A 16,431-nucleotide genomic window follows, 5' to 3' on the forward strand; every position below is an offset into this window, starting at 1 on the left:
GACATCCAGCATTCTTCTACAACCAGTAAATTACAGTCTTATCATTTAGAATGTGTAATATGTATGTGGAAACGAGATTGTTTTACGGGTAGCCTAAATGAAAATAAAGTATGTGCGTGCATTCAACCACAGCCAGTATTATCAGCATACCGGTAGTTATTTTACTCTGAAAATGTATACTGCAGTTAAAATAATGGTTCGTTGGAGTTACACTATTTTGGACACTATATAAGTATGTATGATCATAGATTGCTACAATTATTCAGCCCATCGAAGATCGGTTTAAACTATCGCCCTTGGTCCTTCACAAACTATAGTATGCGCGGAGCATATTCACTGTGACACGACGAGGCTCCGTGGATTAGGTAAAATTAACATAGCGAGCTAGCTATGTTGTTGTTTTTGTACTAACTATTACGTAAAAAAATGACACAATGTAACATCATAGGTTAAGTTGAACTATTTCAATCATTTTCGAACCTCATAAGTTTTTGTTTGGACATGATAGAAGCGGTATTGCAACGATTTATCACCGTGTTTCGTGCTGGCTAGTTTAGCTAACGGTTGGCACAGCGTTTTTAAACTGTAGCAAGTATGTTTGGTGTTGGCTACTAGAAAGCTCTCTGTAGCTACACAATGTTTTTTTCTCGCTGTTTTTTGTTGTTATCAGTGTCTGTCAATGTGTCCCATATTTTAGCTAACGTTAGATTGCTGCGTTAGCTAACATTAACGTGTAATGTCTTCGGGTTTCGTTTCCAATTGGTTAGCTAATCCATGATCTTGATTTGAGCCAGTAATAACTAGTGACCAGTTAGGATATGATATTGAAAACCTAGCCATTAGGTATCAATTTAGGCCTAACGGTTACTCTACCACCCACAGAATTTTGATCTGCCCGGAGTACCCCTGAAGTACCCCCCCGTATTTTACCAGTAAACCTATGTTCTCATGACATAAGTATTCTCCAGTACACCCCTGTGGATAGGCCAAAAGTACCCCCGGGCACGACTGGTTTAGTAGGTAATGTTATACCGAGATACTTATTTGGAAACGCAAGTTACAAAAATAGAACGAGTATCAACCATAATAAAAACAACCCATACTTAAGTAATTTGTTTGATTTTGTATGATTGGTAGAAGCTCGCTAAAATATAATTTGATAGTAGACCGCTATTTAACTACACTTGCTACGAACACATTTATTGAAACGACCACTAGAGGGAGGCATAGCCTTATCCATTGTCAACAGGCTGCAATGTTTTTACTTCATTTTTTACAAGGTTTATACTCTAACAAACCATGTAGAGTGTTGTGTGTAGCATTTTTTAGACTCTTATACTCTACTTGTTAATCTGACTTCCTACATTTCTCCCTTTGCCTTTGCATTCATATGCTTTGCATTTTTCAACACATTGCTCTGAGTTATTTTCTATTCAACAGATGATTTCTTGACTTGGTGTCTGTTGTCTACTTGATTGAGTTGAGATAAATAAAGTAAGTTCTCAATCTACACTGTATACCTCTATTTTGATGGATAAAAAAACACTGATCAATGATAAAAACTCTTTCTTAGTATAGATTCGTAACATGTTTTTCGGTTAGTCTATTGTGGATGCTACTTGCTGCTGTTAAAGCTCAGATTTGTGCATGCACCTTTACTTTTCAAGGAGGGAGATGGCAGTGCCAGCGGCCGGGGGCGTAGACCTCAGTCGGAAATTTGTGTCAGAGACTGTTATCGAGGAGAAGAGGAAGCAAATACAGGAGGAATGGGAAAAAGTTAGGAAGCCAGAGGACCCAGAGGGTAAGCAATCTGTCACTAACTCCTCTCTTCCTTAAAAAATGTACACAGACACAAGCAATATCTTACATCATGCCTGTACACTTGTCTCTTCTAAACATCTGCATGCCTCTGGTTTCTGTGTGTTTGCGATGTCTCCCTGATACAGAGGCTCCTGAGGAAGAGTATGATGGGCGTTCACTCTTTGAGCGGCTACAGGAGCAGAAGGACAAGAAGCAGGAGGAGTATGATGAGCAGTTTAAATTCAGTAAGGGTTCTTCTCTCGTTTCTTTGTCCTTCTCCACTTTCCTTCCTATCACATTCTGGGATGTCATATTGGCTGTCTCAGATTAAACTTGCATATTTCTCGCATCAATGGAATGGGGGGGTTGAGTGAATGCCAAGAGTGTGCACAGCTGTCATAAGGGCAAGGTTGGCTACTTTGAAGAATCTCAAATATAAACAATATTTTGATCTGTTTAACACTTTGTTTAGTTACTACATGATTCCATGTGTGTTATTTCATAGTTTTGATGTCTTAATGGCGCCGGAGGAGATGGCTGCCATTTTACAATCCCCTAACCAATTGTGCTATTGTGTGTTTTTTCGCATTTATTTGTAACTTATTTTGTACATAATGTTTCTGCCACCGTGACCGAAAAAGAGCTTTTAGATATCAGGACAGCGATTACTCACCCCGTACTGGAGGAATAACTTTTTTTAAGGAGTCGAACGGGAAGGATTTACTTCAGTCGCCCAATAATGCCCTCATCCCTGTCATTCGCAGAAGAAAGAGACGGCGATATCGGGGATGAAGGTATGGGTGCCTTGTAAGGATCCGACGTTGAGCGTGTAATCTGCCTCTACCATCGGTCCTATTAGCCAACGTACAATCAATGGAAATAAAATAGTCAAACTACGATCAAGTATATCCTACCAACGGGACACTACAAACTGTAATATCTCAGTGGCTGAACAACGACATGTATAACATGCAGCTGGCGGGTTTTATGCTTTTTCGGCAAGATAGAACAGCGGCCTCTGGTAAGACAAGGGGTGAAGGTCTATGTATATTTGTAAACAACAGCTGGTGCACGAAATATAAGGAATTCTCAAAGTTTTGCTCGCCTGAGGTAGAGTATCTCATGATAAGCTGTAGACCACACTATTTACCAAGAGTTTTCATCTATATTCTTCGTAGCTGTCTATTAACCACCACAAACCGATGCTGGCACTAAGACCGCACTCAATGAGCTGTATACAGCCATAAGCAAACAGGAAAATGCTCATCCAGAGGTGGCACTCCTAGTGGCCGGGGACTTTAATGCAGGGAAACTTAATTCAGTTTTAGCTAATTTCTACCAGCATGTTAAATGTGCAACCAGAGGGGGAAAAAACTCTAGGCCACCTTTACTCCACACACAGTGACGCATACAAAGCTCTCTCTCACCCTCCATTTTCTAAATCTGACCATAATTCTATCCTCCTGATTCCTGCTTACAAGCTAAAATTAAAGCAGGAAGCACCAGTGACTCGGTCAATAAGAAAGTGGTCAGATGAAACAGATGCTAAGCTACAGGACTGTTTTGCTAGCACAGACTGGATTATATTCCGGGATTCTTCCGTTGGCATTGAGGAGTACACCGCATCAGTCACTGGCTTCATCAGTAAGTGCCTCGATGATGTTGTCCTCACAGTGACTGTACGTACTGTTAGGTTCTAATTTTCAGAGTAAATAACTCATGGACACTGGAGGCTTAACCAAGTTTAATTCTTCCCAAAGCGTCGATACAGCTGTAATTCAGACACAGACATGGCTTCCCCCGTGGTAGTATTCATACCTCACTTTGGGTGGAGTCTCCTTATCGCTAAACATTGCATCATTATTGCTAGGCAGGGAGCTAAGTGATATGAGCCTTCAACGGTTTCTCCCCTTACCAGTACTGCCACATGCGATCGTGGTCCCTGCACTCAGCCCCTACCAAGCTTCATTATGGCACCCCTCATGTCTCTTTTGTAACTAATGTTCCTATATTCTGAGTATAACAATGTTCCAAGTTTAATCCAGAATCCAACAGTACATGCCCCAACCAGAAGCCATGGATTACAGGCAACAGAGCTAAAGGGTAGAGCTGCCGCTTTCAAGGAGCAGGAAGCTTATAAGAAATCCCGCTATGCCTTCCAACGAACCATCAAACAGGCAAAGGGTCAATACAGGACTAAGATTGAATCGTACTACACCGGCTCCGACGCTTGTGGGATGTTGCAGGGCTTGCAAACTATTACAGACTACAAAGGGAAGCACAGCCACGAGCTGCCCAGTGACACAAGCCTACCAGACAAGCTAAATTACTTCTATGCTCGCTTCAAGGCAAGTAACACTGAAACATGCATGAGAGCATCAGCTGTTCCGGATGACTGTGGGATCACGCTCTCCGTAGCCGATGTGAGTAAAACCTTTAAACAGGTCAACATTCACAAGGCCGCAGGGCCAGACGGATTACCAGGACGTATACTCCGAGCATGGGCTGACCAACTGGCAAGTGTCTACACTGACATTTTCAACCTGTCCCTGACTGAGTCTAATCCCAACATGTTTCAAGCAGACTAGCATAGTCCCTGTGCCCAACAACACTAAGTTAACCTGCCTAAATGACTACCGACCCGTAGCACTCATGTCTGTAGCCATGAAGTGCTTTGACACCATCATCCAGAAACCCTAGACCCACTCCAATTTGCATACTACCCCAACAGATCCACAGATGATGCAGTCTCTATTGCACTCCACACTGCCCTTTCCCACCTGGACAAAAGAAACACCTACAGTGGGGCAAAAAAGTATTTAGTCAGCCACCAATTGTGCAAGTTCTCCCACTTAAAAAGATGAGAGGCCTGTAATTTTCATCATAGGTACACGTCAACTATGACAGACAAAATGAGGGGAAAAAATCCAGAAAATCACATTATAGGATTTTTTATGAATTTATTTGCAAATTATGGTGGAAAAAAATAAGTATTTGGTCACCTACAAACAAGCAAGATTTCTGGCTCTCACAGACCTATAACTTCTTCTTTAAGAGGCTCCTCTGTCCTCCACTCGTTACCTGTATTAATGGCACCTGTTTGAACTTGTTATCAGTATAAAAGACACCTGTCCACAACCTCAAACAGTCACACACCAAACTCCACTATGGCCAAGACCAAAGAGCTGTCAAAGGACACCAGAAACAAAATTGTAGACCTGCACCAGGCTGGGAAGACTGAATCTACAATAGGTAAGCAGCTTGGTTTAAAGAAATCAACTGTGGGAGTAATTATTAGGAAATGGAAGACATACAAGACCACTGATAATCTCCCTCGATCTGGGGCTCCACGCAAGATCTCACCCCGTGGGGTCAAAATGATCACAAGGACGGTGAGCAAAAATCCCAGAACCACACGGGGGGACCTAGTGAATGACCTGCAGAGAGCTGGGACCAAGGTAACAAAGCCTACCATCAGTAACACACTACGCCGCCAGGGACTCAAATCCTGCAGTGCCAGACGTGTCCCCCTGCTTAAGCCAGTACATGTCCAGGCCTGTCTGAAGTTTGCTAGAGAGCATTTGGATGATCCAGAAGAGGATTGGGAGAATGGCATATGGTCAGATGAAACCAAAATAGAACTTTTTGGTAAAAACTCAACTCGTCGTGTTTGGAGGACAAAGAATGCTGAGTTGCATCCAAAGAACACCATACCTACTGTGAAGCATGGGGGTGGAAACACCATGCTTTGGGGCTGTTTTTCTGCAAAGAGACCAGGACGACTGATCCGTGTAAAGGAAAGAATGAATGGGGCCATGTATCGTGAGATTTTGAGTGAAAACCTCTTTCCATCAGCAACGGCATTGAAGATGAAACGTGGCTGGGTCTTTCAGCATGACAATGATCCCAAACACACCGCCCGGGCAACGAAGGAGTGGCTTCGTAAGAAGCATTTCAAGGTCCTGGAATGGCCTAGCCAGTCTCCAGATCTCAACCCCATAGAAAATCTTTGGAGGGAGTTGAAAGTCCGTGTTGCCCAGCGACAGCCCCAAAACATCACTGCTCTAGAGGAGATCTGCATGGAGGAATGGGCCAAAATACCAGCAACAGTGTGTGAAAACCTTGTGAAGACTTACAGAAAACATTTGACCTGTGTCATTGCCAACAAAGGGTATATAACAAAGTATTGAGAAACTTTTGTTATTGACCAAATACTTTTTTTCCACCATAATTTGCAAATAAATTCATTAAAAATCCTACAATGTGATTTTCTGGATTTTCTTTCTTCTCATTTTTTCTGTCATACAGGCCTCATCTTTTTAAGTGGGATAACTTGCACAATTGGTGGCTGACTAAATATTTTTTGGCCCCACTGTATGTGAGAATGCTATTCTTTGACTACAGCTCAGCGTTCAACACCATAGTACTCTCAAAGCTCATCACTAAGCTAAGGACCCTGGCACTAAACACCTCTCTCTGCAACTGGATCCTGGACTCTCTGACGAGCTGCCCACAGGTGGTAAGGGTAGGTAACAACATATCCACCATGCTGATCCTCAACACGGGGCCCCTCAGGGGTGCATGCTCAGTCCCCTCCTGTACTCCCTGTTCACTCATGACTGCACGGCCAGGCATGACTCCAACACCATCATCAAATTTGCAGATGACACAACAGTGGTTGGCCTGATCAACGATGAGACAGCCTATAGGGAGGTCAGAGATCTGGTTGTGTGGTGCCAGGACAACAACCTCTCCCTCAACGTGATCAAGACAAATGAGATGATTGTGGACTACAGGAAAAAGAGGACCGAGCACACACCCATTCTCATCGATGGGGCTGTAGTGGAGCAGGTTGAGAGCTTCAAGTTCCTTGGTGTCCACATAACCAACAAACTAACATGGTCCAAGCACACCAAGACAGTCGTGAAGAGAGCACGACAAAACCTATTCCCCCTCAGGAGACTGAAAATATTTGGCATGGGTCCTCAGATCCTCAAAAGGTTCTACAGCTGCACCATCGAGAGCATCCTGACTGGTTGCATCGCTGCCTGGTATGGCAACTGCTCGGCCTCTGACCGCAAGGCACTACAGAGGGTAGTGCGAATGGCCCAGTACATCACTGGGGCCAAGATTCTTGCCATCCAGGACCTCTGTACCAGGCAGTGTCAGAGGAAAGCCCATAAAATTGTCAAAGACTCCAGCCACCCTAGTCATAGACTGTTCTCTCTGCTGCTAAAGAAAAACCCTTGAATAAGTAGGTGTGTCAACTTTTGACTGGTACTGTATATATATAATAAACATTTATTGGAGTGGTGGAAACTATTTAGCAGTAGTGGGGCGCCGCTTCTAAATTAACATTTGAGGAATTTTGAACACGGGTCAGAGTCTGGACCCGTTGAGGACAAAGTATTTCAATCTCTGGTTGTGTGTATATGTGCACATTTTGATATTATGAACCTGTTGATGTGAACAGATGGAACTATGTAATACATCAGAAGAGGAGAATATTATCTAGTCTTGGAAATGACTCAAGCCTGCTTCCTGGCATAGCAGCTTCCCTGCTTTTCAGTTTCCCTGGTGACCAGCCTACTATTAGTAGTTACCCTTGTGGCTGAATGTGTCTTGTAAAGTTATATGCTCTTTAAGTAAGGCCATTTCAGGAAACTAGAAAGATCTTTGTTTTGTATTTTCATATGGCATAACCCTTCCCCAACTCCACTGGACTTAAGTTGAAATTATCAGAGAGTATTGTTGTATTGGTACTATAGTGCTTAGATATTTTTTCCATAGAAATGTATTTTCACCACAGAGAACATGGTCAAAGGCCTGGATGAGGATGAGTCTCACTTCTTGGATGAGGTCTCCAGGCAACAGAGCCTGGTGGAGAAACAACGCAGAGATGAGGAGCAGCATGAGCTGAAAGAGTACAGAATATCCTTTCAGTTTCAGCTGTATACTCACTCCATCACTGTAATTCTTTATCACACACACAGAAAAAACAGTATATCCATTTTCATGTCATTTTATTGGTAGAAAATGTCTGTCAATATGGCAACATTAAAAGCCAATTCATGCCTGATCCGAAAATGTAGTCGGAGGCTTCGTATGGAGGGTGTGATGCAATTGCGGACCCTCTGGAGGCATGCAGGGTCCAAATCAAGCTCCCTATTGCATTTGTAACAATGCGGAGGGCACTGTATAGCTCTGCATTGACATGATTGGTTGACTGTAGGTGAGGGTGGGAGGTCATGTATGAACTCAAACTCACTTCCTTGACAACTTCTTTCACAACAGCTCTGCACTGGTCCATGAAGCGCAAGAATTATGAATGCCCTGACGTCTGCAGAGGCTATATCACCGTAAATGCTGCAAGGCCAATGCAGACGTCGGATTGACCCTGAGTCACACAAATAATGCATCTACAATGCATTTCAGAAAGTATTCAGACACCTTGACTTTTTCCACATTTTATGTTAATGCCTTATTCTAAATTTGATCTTTTTTTTCTCATCAATCTACACACAATACCCCATAATGACGAAGAAAAAACATATATTTTTTTAAATGTCAGCAAATTTATAAAAGAAAAACAACTGAAATATCAAATTTCTGTAAGTATTCAGCCACTTTACTTTGTTGAAGCACCTTTGGCAGTGATTACAGCCTCGAGTCGTGTTTGGTATGACGCTACAAGCTTGGCACCTGTATTTGGGGAGTTTCTCACATTCTTCTCTTCAGACCCTCTCAGCTCTGTCAGGAAGCACAACTATTTTCAGGTCTTTCCAGTTCCCTCAGGTTCAAGTCCGGGCTCTGGCTGGGCCACTCAAGGACATTGAGACTTGTCCCGAAGCCACTCCTGCATTGTCTTGGCTGTGTGCTTAGGATCGTCCTGTTGGAAGGTGAACCTTCATCCCAGTCTGAGAACCTGCTCCAGAGCACTCAGGACTTCATCAAGGATTTCTCTGTACTTTGCTTCGTTCAACTTTCCTGAGTCCTGATTCTATCCTGACTTGATTTGACTAGTCTCCCAGTCCCTGCTGCTGAAAAATATCTCCACAGCATGATGCTGCCACCCCCACGCTTCACCGTAGGGATGGTGCCTGGTTTCCTCCAGACCTGACACTTGGTATTCAGGCCAAAGAGTTCAGTCTTGGTTTCATCAGACCAGAGAATCTTGTTTCTCATGGTCTGAAAGTCTTTAGGTGCCTTTTGGCAAACTCCAAGCGGGCCGTAGTGCCTTTTACTGATGAGTGGCTTCCATCTGGCCACTACCATAAAGGCCTGATTAGTGGAGTGCTGCAGAGATGGTTGTCCTTCTGGAAGATTGACCATCGGGTTCTTGGTCACCTCCCTGACCAAGGCCCTTCTCCACCGATTTCTCAGTTTGGCCAGGCGACCAATTGTAGGAAAAATATTGGTGGTTCCAAACTTCTTCAATTTAAGAATTGGATGCAGTCTATCACAGTGCCATCCATTTTGTCACCAAAGCCCCATATATTACCCACCACTGCGACCTGTACGCTCTCGTTGGCTGGCCATCGCTTCATACTCGTTGCCAAACCCACTGGTTACAGGTCATCTACAAGTCTCTGCTAGGTAAAGCCCCGCCTTATCTCAGCTCACTGGTCACCATAGCAGCACCCACCCGTAGCACACGCTCCAGCAGGTATATCTCACTGGTCACCCCCAAAGCCAATTTCCTCCTTTGGCCGCCTCTCCTTCCAGTTCTCTGCTGCCAATGACTGGAACGAACTGCAAAAATCTCTGAAGCTGGAGACTCTTACCTCTTTCACTAGCTTTAAGCACCAGCTGTCAGAGCAGCTCACAGATCACTGCACCTGTACATAGCTCATCTGTAATTAGCCCATCCAATCTACCTCATCCCCATACTGTATTTATTTATTTATCTTGCTGCTTTGCACCCCAATATCTCTACTTGCACATTCATCTTCTGTACATCCTACCATTCCAGTGTTTAATTGCTATATTGTAATTACTTCGCCACCATGGCCTTATTTATTGCCTTACCTCTCTTATCCTACCTCATTTGCACATGCTGTATATAGATTTTTCTACTGTAGTTTTTTGATTGTATGTTTGTTTATTCCATGTGTAACTCTGTGTTGTTGTATGTGTCGAACTGCTGTGCTTTATCTTGGCCAGGTCGCAGTTGTAAATGAGAACTTGTTCTCAACTAGCCTACCTGGTTAAATAAAGGTGAAATAAAAAATATAAAGAATAATGGAGGCAACTGTGTTCTTGGGGACCTTCAATGCTGCACTTTTTTTTTTGTACCCTTCCCCAGAACTGTGCATCAACACAATCCTGTCTCGGAGCGCTACAGACAATTCCTTCAACCTCATGGCTTGATTTTTGCTCTGACATGCACTGTCAACTGTGGAACCTTATATAGACAGGTGTGTCTTTCCAAAAGATGTCCAATCAGTTGAATTTACCACAGGTGGTTGTAGGAACATCTTAAGGATGATCAATGGAAACAGGATGCACTTGAGCTCAATTTTGAGTCTCATAGCAAAGGGTCTCATTACTTATGTCAAGGTATTTCTGTTTTTTGTTTTTTTTTACTAAGTTTTTGCTTTGTCATTATGGGGTATTGTGTGTAGATTGATGAAACATTTTTTATTTAATCAATTTTAGAATAAGGCTGTAACTTAACAAAATGTGGAAAAAGTCAAGGGGGTCTGAATACTGTCCGAATGCACTGTATGTGTGATCCAGCTACTCTCATACTCTCTCCATGTGTTTCTTTATCTCTGTCACAGTTTTTTGGTGTTGAGCTTTTTGCTCTCTAGCAGTAGATTTAGGCTTGTCCTACCCCTCTACTCCCACTTTCACCTTAGTTAAGTTGACCGCCAGGAGTAGTGTGTCAGTCTACAGGCTTCAGGTCAGAATGGGTGTTCTTCCACCTTGTTAGTGCTCATGTTCTCAAACATGACTTACAGCACACCTCAAACACAGTGATGGGAAACCATTAGATCAAACAATATACAGTATGGGTAAGATTATAGTTTAAAGATGCCTGCAAAGACAGTGACAGACAGTGACTAGTGAGAACTTGATTTGTCATATGATCATGATCTCCTCACAGCGAGGAGATGATTAGTCACTATTGACACTGTTTCTTGTTGAAGTAGCTTTGCAACTTGATTTTTGTTGGTTTGTTGCTCAGGAAGGACACTGGTAGCATGTCATTTTGTTAAGCAAAGTATGTTTTTTTTTCTCTTGATTTGTAATGATTTTAATGCATCTATTCTAAAGTGTGCTGTATGCTTTGCATGTCCACTTAACTGATGTTAATGTATGCAAAGCCACTCATGTCACATATCTCAGCACTGCTCTGAGTTGTGGTCCTGTGGTGATTCATTCTAAATTCAGCCATAGCTCATAACGTCAATGACTTGATAGCCTTCATTTGTCTCGTTCAGGCTGTCATGTAACATGATGCAGGGGGCATGATCAGAACATTATGCTATCATGTAAGCAAGAAAATACATGTTACCTCTCTCTTTCCACTGACAATCAGGTTTGTCTGCAGATGGAGGAGGATTTGTTGTCGTGGCAACCAAATCCTACAGAGGGCTGACTTGTACGCTGATGGGAGACAGTTGAAGCGCTTACTGCTGAGAACCTCCATCAAGCCCTCTTTCGTAATATAGTCATTTGTCCTAAGATAGTTTTCCCACCAGTGTCACAGGTTTTTCTTAGCTCCAAAGTGTGTCACTTTTCTAGGGCAGTGATTGAGGCCCATAGACTAGTAAGTGGAAAGAACAGGCTGGGTTTGAGGACACACCTGGACTGTGGCTAGAGCTCTGTGTGTACCATTTTGTTTTCCTGTACTCACTCACCCAAACCTATTGGAAATTCCATTCTGACAGTCAGTGCCAGCCCAGTGGGCAATATCCTGCTTGAGTCAAGTGAGATGTGAGTCAGCTGGTGTCCCCATCACTCCTATCAGCAGTTTGTCACATCTAGGATCTGCACGTCTGTGTGTTCTCCGTTTCCTCCTTAACTCCAGGATCTCACAGTGCTCTGAAAAAGCTGGCATCCAGTGAGAGTCGGAAGGAGCCAGAGAGGAGGGTGGGACCTAGACCAGCTGAGGTCAAGACCAGTCACTTGTCCCAGGCCCATCTGTTGGCCGGGGCAGTCAAGCGACGCAGGTGAGGCCAGGGGCCACAATACCTTTTAGACCTAGGTCACAATTTTCACTTCATCTGAATATACTGTTAGAGCAGTGGTTCCCAAACTTTTTATAGTCCCGTACCACTTCAAACATTCAACCTCCAGCTGTGTACCCCCTCTAGCACCAGGGTCAGCACACTCTCAAATGTTGTTTTTTGCCATTCATTATAAGCCTGACGCGCGCGCACACACACTATACAATACATTTATTAAACATAAGAATGAGTGAGTTTTTGTCACAACCCGTCTTGCGGGAAGTATATACAGTGAGGGACATATACAGTGAGGGGAAAAAAGTATTTGATCCCCTGCTGATTTTGTACGTTTGCCCACTGACAAAGAAATGATCAGTCTATAATTTTAACGGTAGGTTTATTTGAACAGTGAGAGACAGAATAACAACAAAAAAATCCAGAAAACGCATGTCAAAAATGTTATAAAAAGGATTTGCATTTTAATGAGGGAAATAAGTATTTGACCCCTCTGCAAAACATGACTTAGTACTTGGTGGCAAAACCCTTGTTGGCAATCACAGAGGTCAGACTTTTCTTGTAGTTGGCCACCAGGTTTGCACACATCTCAGGAGGGATTTTGTCCCACTCCTCTTTGCAGATCTTCTCCAAGTCATTAAGGTTTCGAGGCTGACGTTTGGCAATTCGAACCTTTAGCTCCCTCCACAGATTTTCTATGGGATTAAGGTCTGGAGACTGGCTAGGCCACTCCAGGACCTTAATGTGCTTCTTCTTGAGCCACTCCTTTGTTGCCTTGGTCGTGTGTTTGGGTCATTGTCATGCTGGAATACCCATCCACGACCCATTTTTCAATGCCCTGGCTGAGGGAAGGAGGTTCTCACCCAAGATTAGACGGTACATGGCCCCATCCATCGTCCCTTTGATGCGGTGAAGTTGTCCTGTCCCCTTAGCAGAAAAACACCCCCAAAGCATAATGTTTTCACCTCCATGTTTGACGGTGGGGATGGTGTTCTTTAGGGTCATAGGCAGCATTCCTCCTCCAAACACGGCGAGTTGAGTTAATGCCAAAGAGCTCCATTTTGGTCTCATCTGACCACAACACTTTCACCCAGTTGTCCTCTGAATCATTCAGATGTTCATTGGCAAAGTTCAGACGGGCATGTATATGTGCTTTCTTGAGCAGGGGGACCTTGCGGGCGCTGCAGGATTTCAGTCCTTCACGGCATAGTGTGTTACCAATTGTTTTCTTGGTGACTATGGTCCCAGCTGCCTTGAGATCATTGACAAGATCCTCCCGTGTAGTTCTGGGCTGATTCCTCACCGTTCTCATGATCATTGCAACTCCACGAGGTGAGATCTTGCATGGAGCCCCAGGCCGACGGAGATTGACAGTTCTTTTGTGTTTCTTCCATTTGCGAATAATTGCACCAACTGTTGTCACCTTCTCACCAAGCTGCTTGGCGATGGTCTTGTAGCCCATACAGCCTTGTGTAGGTCTACAATCTTGTCCCTGACATCCTTGGAGAGCTCTTTGGTCTTGGCCATGGTGGAGAGTTTGGAATCTGATTGATTGCTTCTGTGGACAGGTGTCTTTTATACAGGTAACAAACTGAGATTAGGAGCACTCCCTTTTTAAGAGTGTGCTCCTAATCTCAGCTCGTTACCTGTATAAAAGACACCTGGGAGCCAGAAATCTTTATGATTGAGAGGGGGTCAAATATTTATTTCCCTCATTAAAATGCAAATCAATTTATAACATTTTTGACATGTGTTTTTCTGGATTTTTTGTTGTTGTTATTCTGTCTCACTGTTGAAATAAACCTACCATTTAATATTATAGGCTGATAATTTCTTTGTCAGTGGGCAAACGTACAAAATCAGCAAGGGATCAAATACTTTTTCCCCTCACTGTACCAGGAGCTGTGCCAGGCCCGTCACGTTTGTTGACTCATCCAGCTGTAATGCATAGAATTTACTGGCTTGTGTGCAAAGCAGTAATTGTTTCAAAAAATCTCCTGCCATGTCACTGATGCATCGTGAAACTGTGTTTTTTGATGAAGGCATTGTCTGTATAGTTTTTTTTGGCCTTTCCCCCAGCATTGTCCCAGCCATATCCACGGCAGCAGGAAGAATTAAGTCCTCCACAATAGTATGGGGCTTGCCTGTCCTAGCCACTCGGTAGCTCACCATATACGACTCTTCTAGCCCCTTCTTATTAATGGTGTCTGTTGCTTTTATTCATGTCTTACTACTCAAAAATGGTCTTATTTTTCAAATTGGCATGTTTTGTTTCGAAATGTCTGCGTAAGAGTGAAGGTTTCATTGAGTTGTGAGAGTACTTTTGCACATATAACACACTGTGGCTGAGGAAAGGCACTACTCCCAATATAAGTGAACCCCAAATCAATATATTTCTCATCATATTTGCGCCTCTTCGATGGTCCAACGTCCCTGTCTGTTGTTCGGTGCTTTCCCGGGTGAGGGGGCAGTAGCTCTTCAGGCTGCATCAGATTCATAACTGTCAGTGTCCATGCTAGCTGGGCTAATAACAAATGTAGAATTACTGATGCTAGCATTGGATGTACTCGTGGAAGCAGAACAACTTGTATCGTCGACAGGTGCAGGTGTAGTACTGCTGGTAGTAAAATTACTACCAGTATTTTTTATTTATTTTCCCTTTATATAACTAGGCAAGTCCAGTTAAGAGCAAATTCTTATTTTCAATGGCGGCCTAGGAACAGTGGGTTAACTGCCTTGTTCAGGGGCAGAACAACAGATTTTTACCTTGTCAGCTCGGGGATTCGATCTTGCAACCTTTTGTTTACAAGTCCAACGCTCTAACTACTAGGCTACCTGCCGCCCCAGTAGAGCTGGTATGTGTCTCTATGGACGCGGGCCTTACTTTTTTTTAACCATTTATCAATTTTTCTAGCTACGTTTGGCTACATACGGACCGGTCGTGGAATTCCCACGAGACTAACGGTTAATTATTTGACAAGGCTACCTGTATTTGACATTGTTGTTAATACGCTGAACTCTAGATGGTTTAAATTTATTTGTGGCAGTGAAAATAGGGTACTCAGGTGAGGGGGGGGTGGGGACCTCACCCAATGTGTAGCCCCGTTAGAAAATATAAATTGATTTTATTTTTTTGTGTACCCCGGACGGCATTGCGCGTACCCCAGTTTGGGAATACCTGTGTTAGAGGAGGTCACAATTATGGGGGAGTGGTGGAGTAGGCTATGGCTTTCAGTATGGAAAACAGTGAATTGATCTGTAGGTTTCTGTGCCTTGTCTTACCTTTCTCGCTCCTACAGCTCCTCACAGTCCTCAGACAATAGCAAGAAACATAAGGTTGAGGAGTCTGCAGCATGGAATGGGGGCCAGACAGGTGGGCTGGAAGCGTCTCATATCACGGCTACTCATAATGTCACAACTTAATGCAGTAATAACAAAGTGTTATGCCTCACACATTATGTGTTCACTGATATCAGTAAGTGTGACTGACGGTGTGTTGTGCTCTCAGAGCAGGAGGCGGGCGGAGATGCGGGTGAGCAGACCTCCACAGTAAAGACGACAGGCATCCTCCACCTGCCATCGGCTGCCGTGTGTGTGGGCATCCTGCCGGGCCTGGGAGCCTACTCCGGCAGCAGTGACTCTGAGTCCAGTAGTGACAGCGAAGGTAGCGTGAACAGGAGCATCTGACATATAGAGAGAGAGTCTGCAGATAGACACACACACACATTCACACAGTCTGCCAACACTTCTCTCCCATTGCTTTCACAGCTGTATGAGTTACTGTTGCTCTGTCATTTTGCAGCGTTTCTATCAAGTGTTTTCCAGCCCAAAGCTGCATAGTTAGTTGTGATTTACTTTCTTCATAATCACTAAATAATTAAAACCCCTTAAATGAACTTCAAACTTAAATGCCATTGTGGTTTTGATGTTGTGCATCCAAATATGACACCTCCCCCCCTTTCCTCTCAATATGACATCTCACACAGTTTAAATCCCTGGCAGCCTAACCTGACGACATCCCCCTGCGGCTGCAGCTGTGCTATTGGCCAAGGGAACAGTGACTGACAGCTTGGGATCAAGGACAGGACTGCCACATCACATTCATACCAAACCTTAGAAAACATCAAGAAAGCAAGCCTGAGCTTTGTGGGCAGTGTCAGATGCAATGTATGTGGAAATATCTTTACTTTTATTTTTGTTTCTTTTTGATGCATCAGTGCAAATAATTCTGGATTTTAATGGACTTCTCTCCATTGAAATGTGTGTTTTGATCATTGGAAGGTTGAGGCTTGGGGAGAAGAAAGTTAGTGTTTTCTCTTTGTTGTATTTGGTGTGAAGAGTTGGTGTGCATGAATGAATGATAAATGGAATGAAATACAGTTTGAATAAAATGGAAGTGATTTCTGTTTGTACTCATTCACGTGCATTCTTTAACCAATAA

At 43.5% G+C, this 16,431-nt stretch overlaps 1 protein-coding gene across 6 annotated transcripts; it reads left to right on the forward strand.

The window, feature by feature from the left end:
• LOC115151931 (proteasome activator subunit 3 interacting protein 1) lies at window positions 1–16,406 on the forward strand. 6 transcript variants are annotated; one of them, XM_029696291.1, is made up of 9 exons: window positions 1–25; window positions 1,441–1,494; window positions 1,668–1,801; window positions 1,947–2,045; window positions 7,610–7,731; window positions 11,845–11,978; window positions 15,290–15,363; window positions 15,499–15,654; window positions 15,977–16,406. In XM_029696291.1, exons 3-9 carry the CDS (start codon window positions 1,675–1,677, stop codon window positions 15,979–15,981), a joined length of 717 nt encoding a protein of 238 aa, XP_029552151.1. In that variant the 5' UTR covers window positions 1–25; window positions 1,441–1,494; window positions 1,668–1,674; the 3' UTR covers window positions 15,982–16,406. The 6 variants fall into 6 exon arrangements, 5 of the variants coding, with proteins under 5 accessions (XP_029552151.1, XP_029552152.1, XP_029552149.1 ...); XM_029696289.1 differs by lacking the exon at window positions 1–25 and adding an exon at window positions 261–365 and having other exon boundaries at window positions 15,993–16,406; XR_003867390.1 differs by lacking the exon at window positions 1–25 and adding an exon at window positions 262–365 and having other exon boundaries at window positions 15,504–15,654.
• The last annotated feature ends 25 nt before the right edge of the window (window positions 16,407–16,431 follow it).

The sequence above is a fragment of the Salmo trutta genome, chromosome 17, assembly GCF_901001165.1.
Source record: "Salmo trutta chromosome 17, fSalTru1.1, whole genome shotgun sequence".
Lineage (NCBI taxonomy): Eukaryota > Metazoa > Chordata > Actinopteri > Salmoniformes > Salmonidae > Salmo > Salmo trutta.

Bases quoted from the DNA above. Each gene is read 5' to 3' on its own strand.
- LOC115151931 (XM_029696291.1), top strand. From the start codon at position 1,675: ATGGCAGTGCCAGCGGCCGGGGGCGTAGACCTCAGTCGGAAATTTGTG. The intron at 1,802-1,946 runs GTAAGCAATCTG...TCCCTGATACAG, and splicing joins GAAGCCAGAGGACCCAGAGG to AGGCTCCTGAGGAAGAGTAT. The intron at 2,046-7,609 runs GTAAGGGTTCTT...TTTTCACCACAG, and splicing joins TGATGAGCAGTTTAAATTCA to AGAACATGGTCAAAGGCCTG.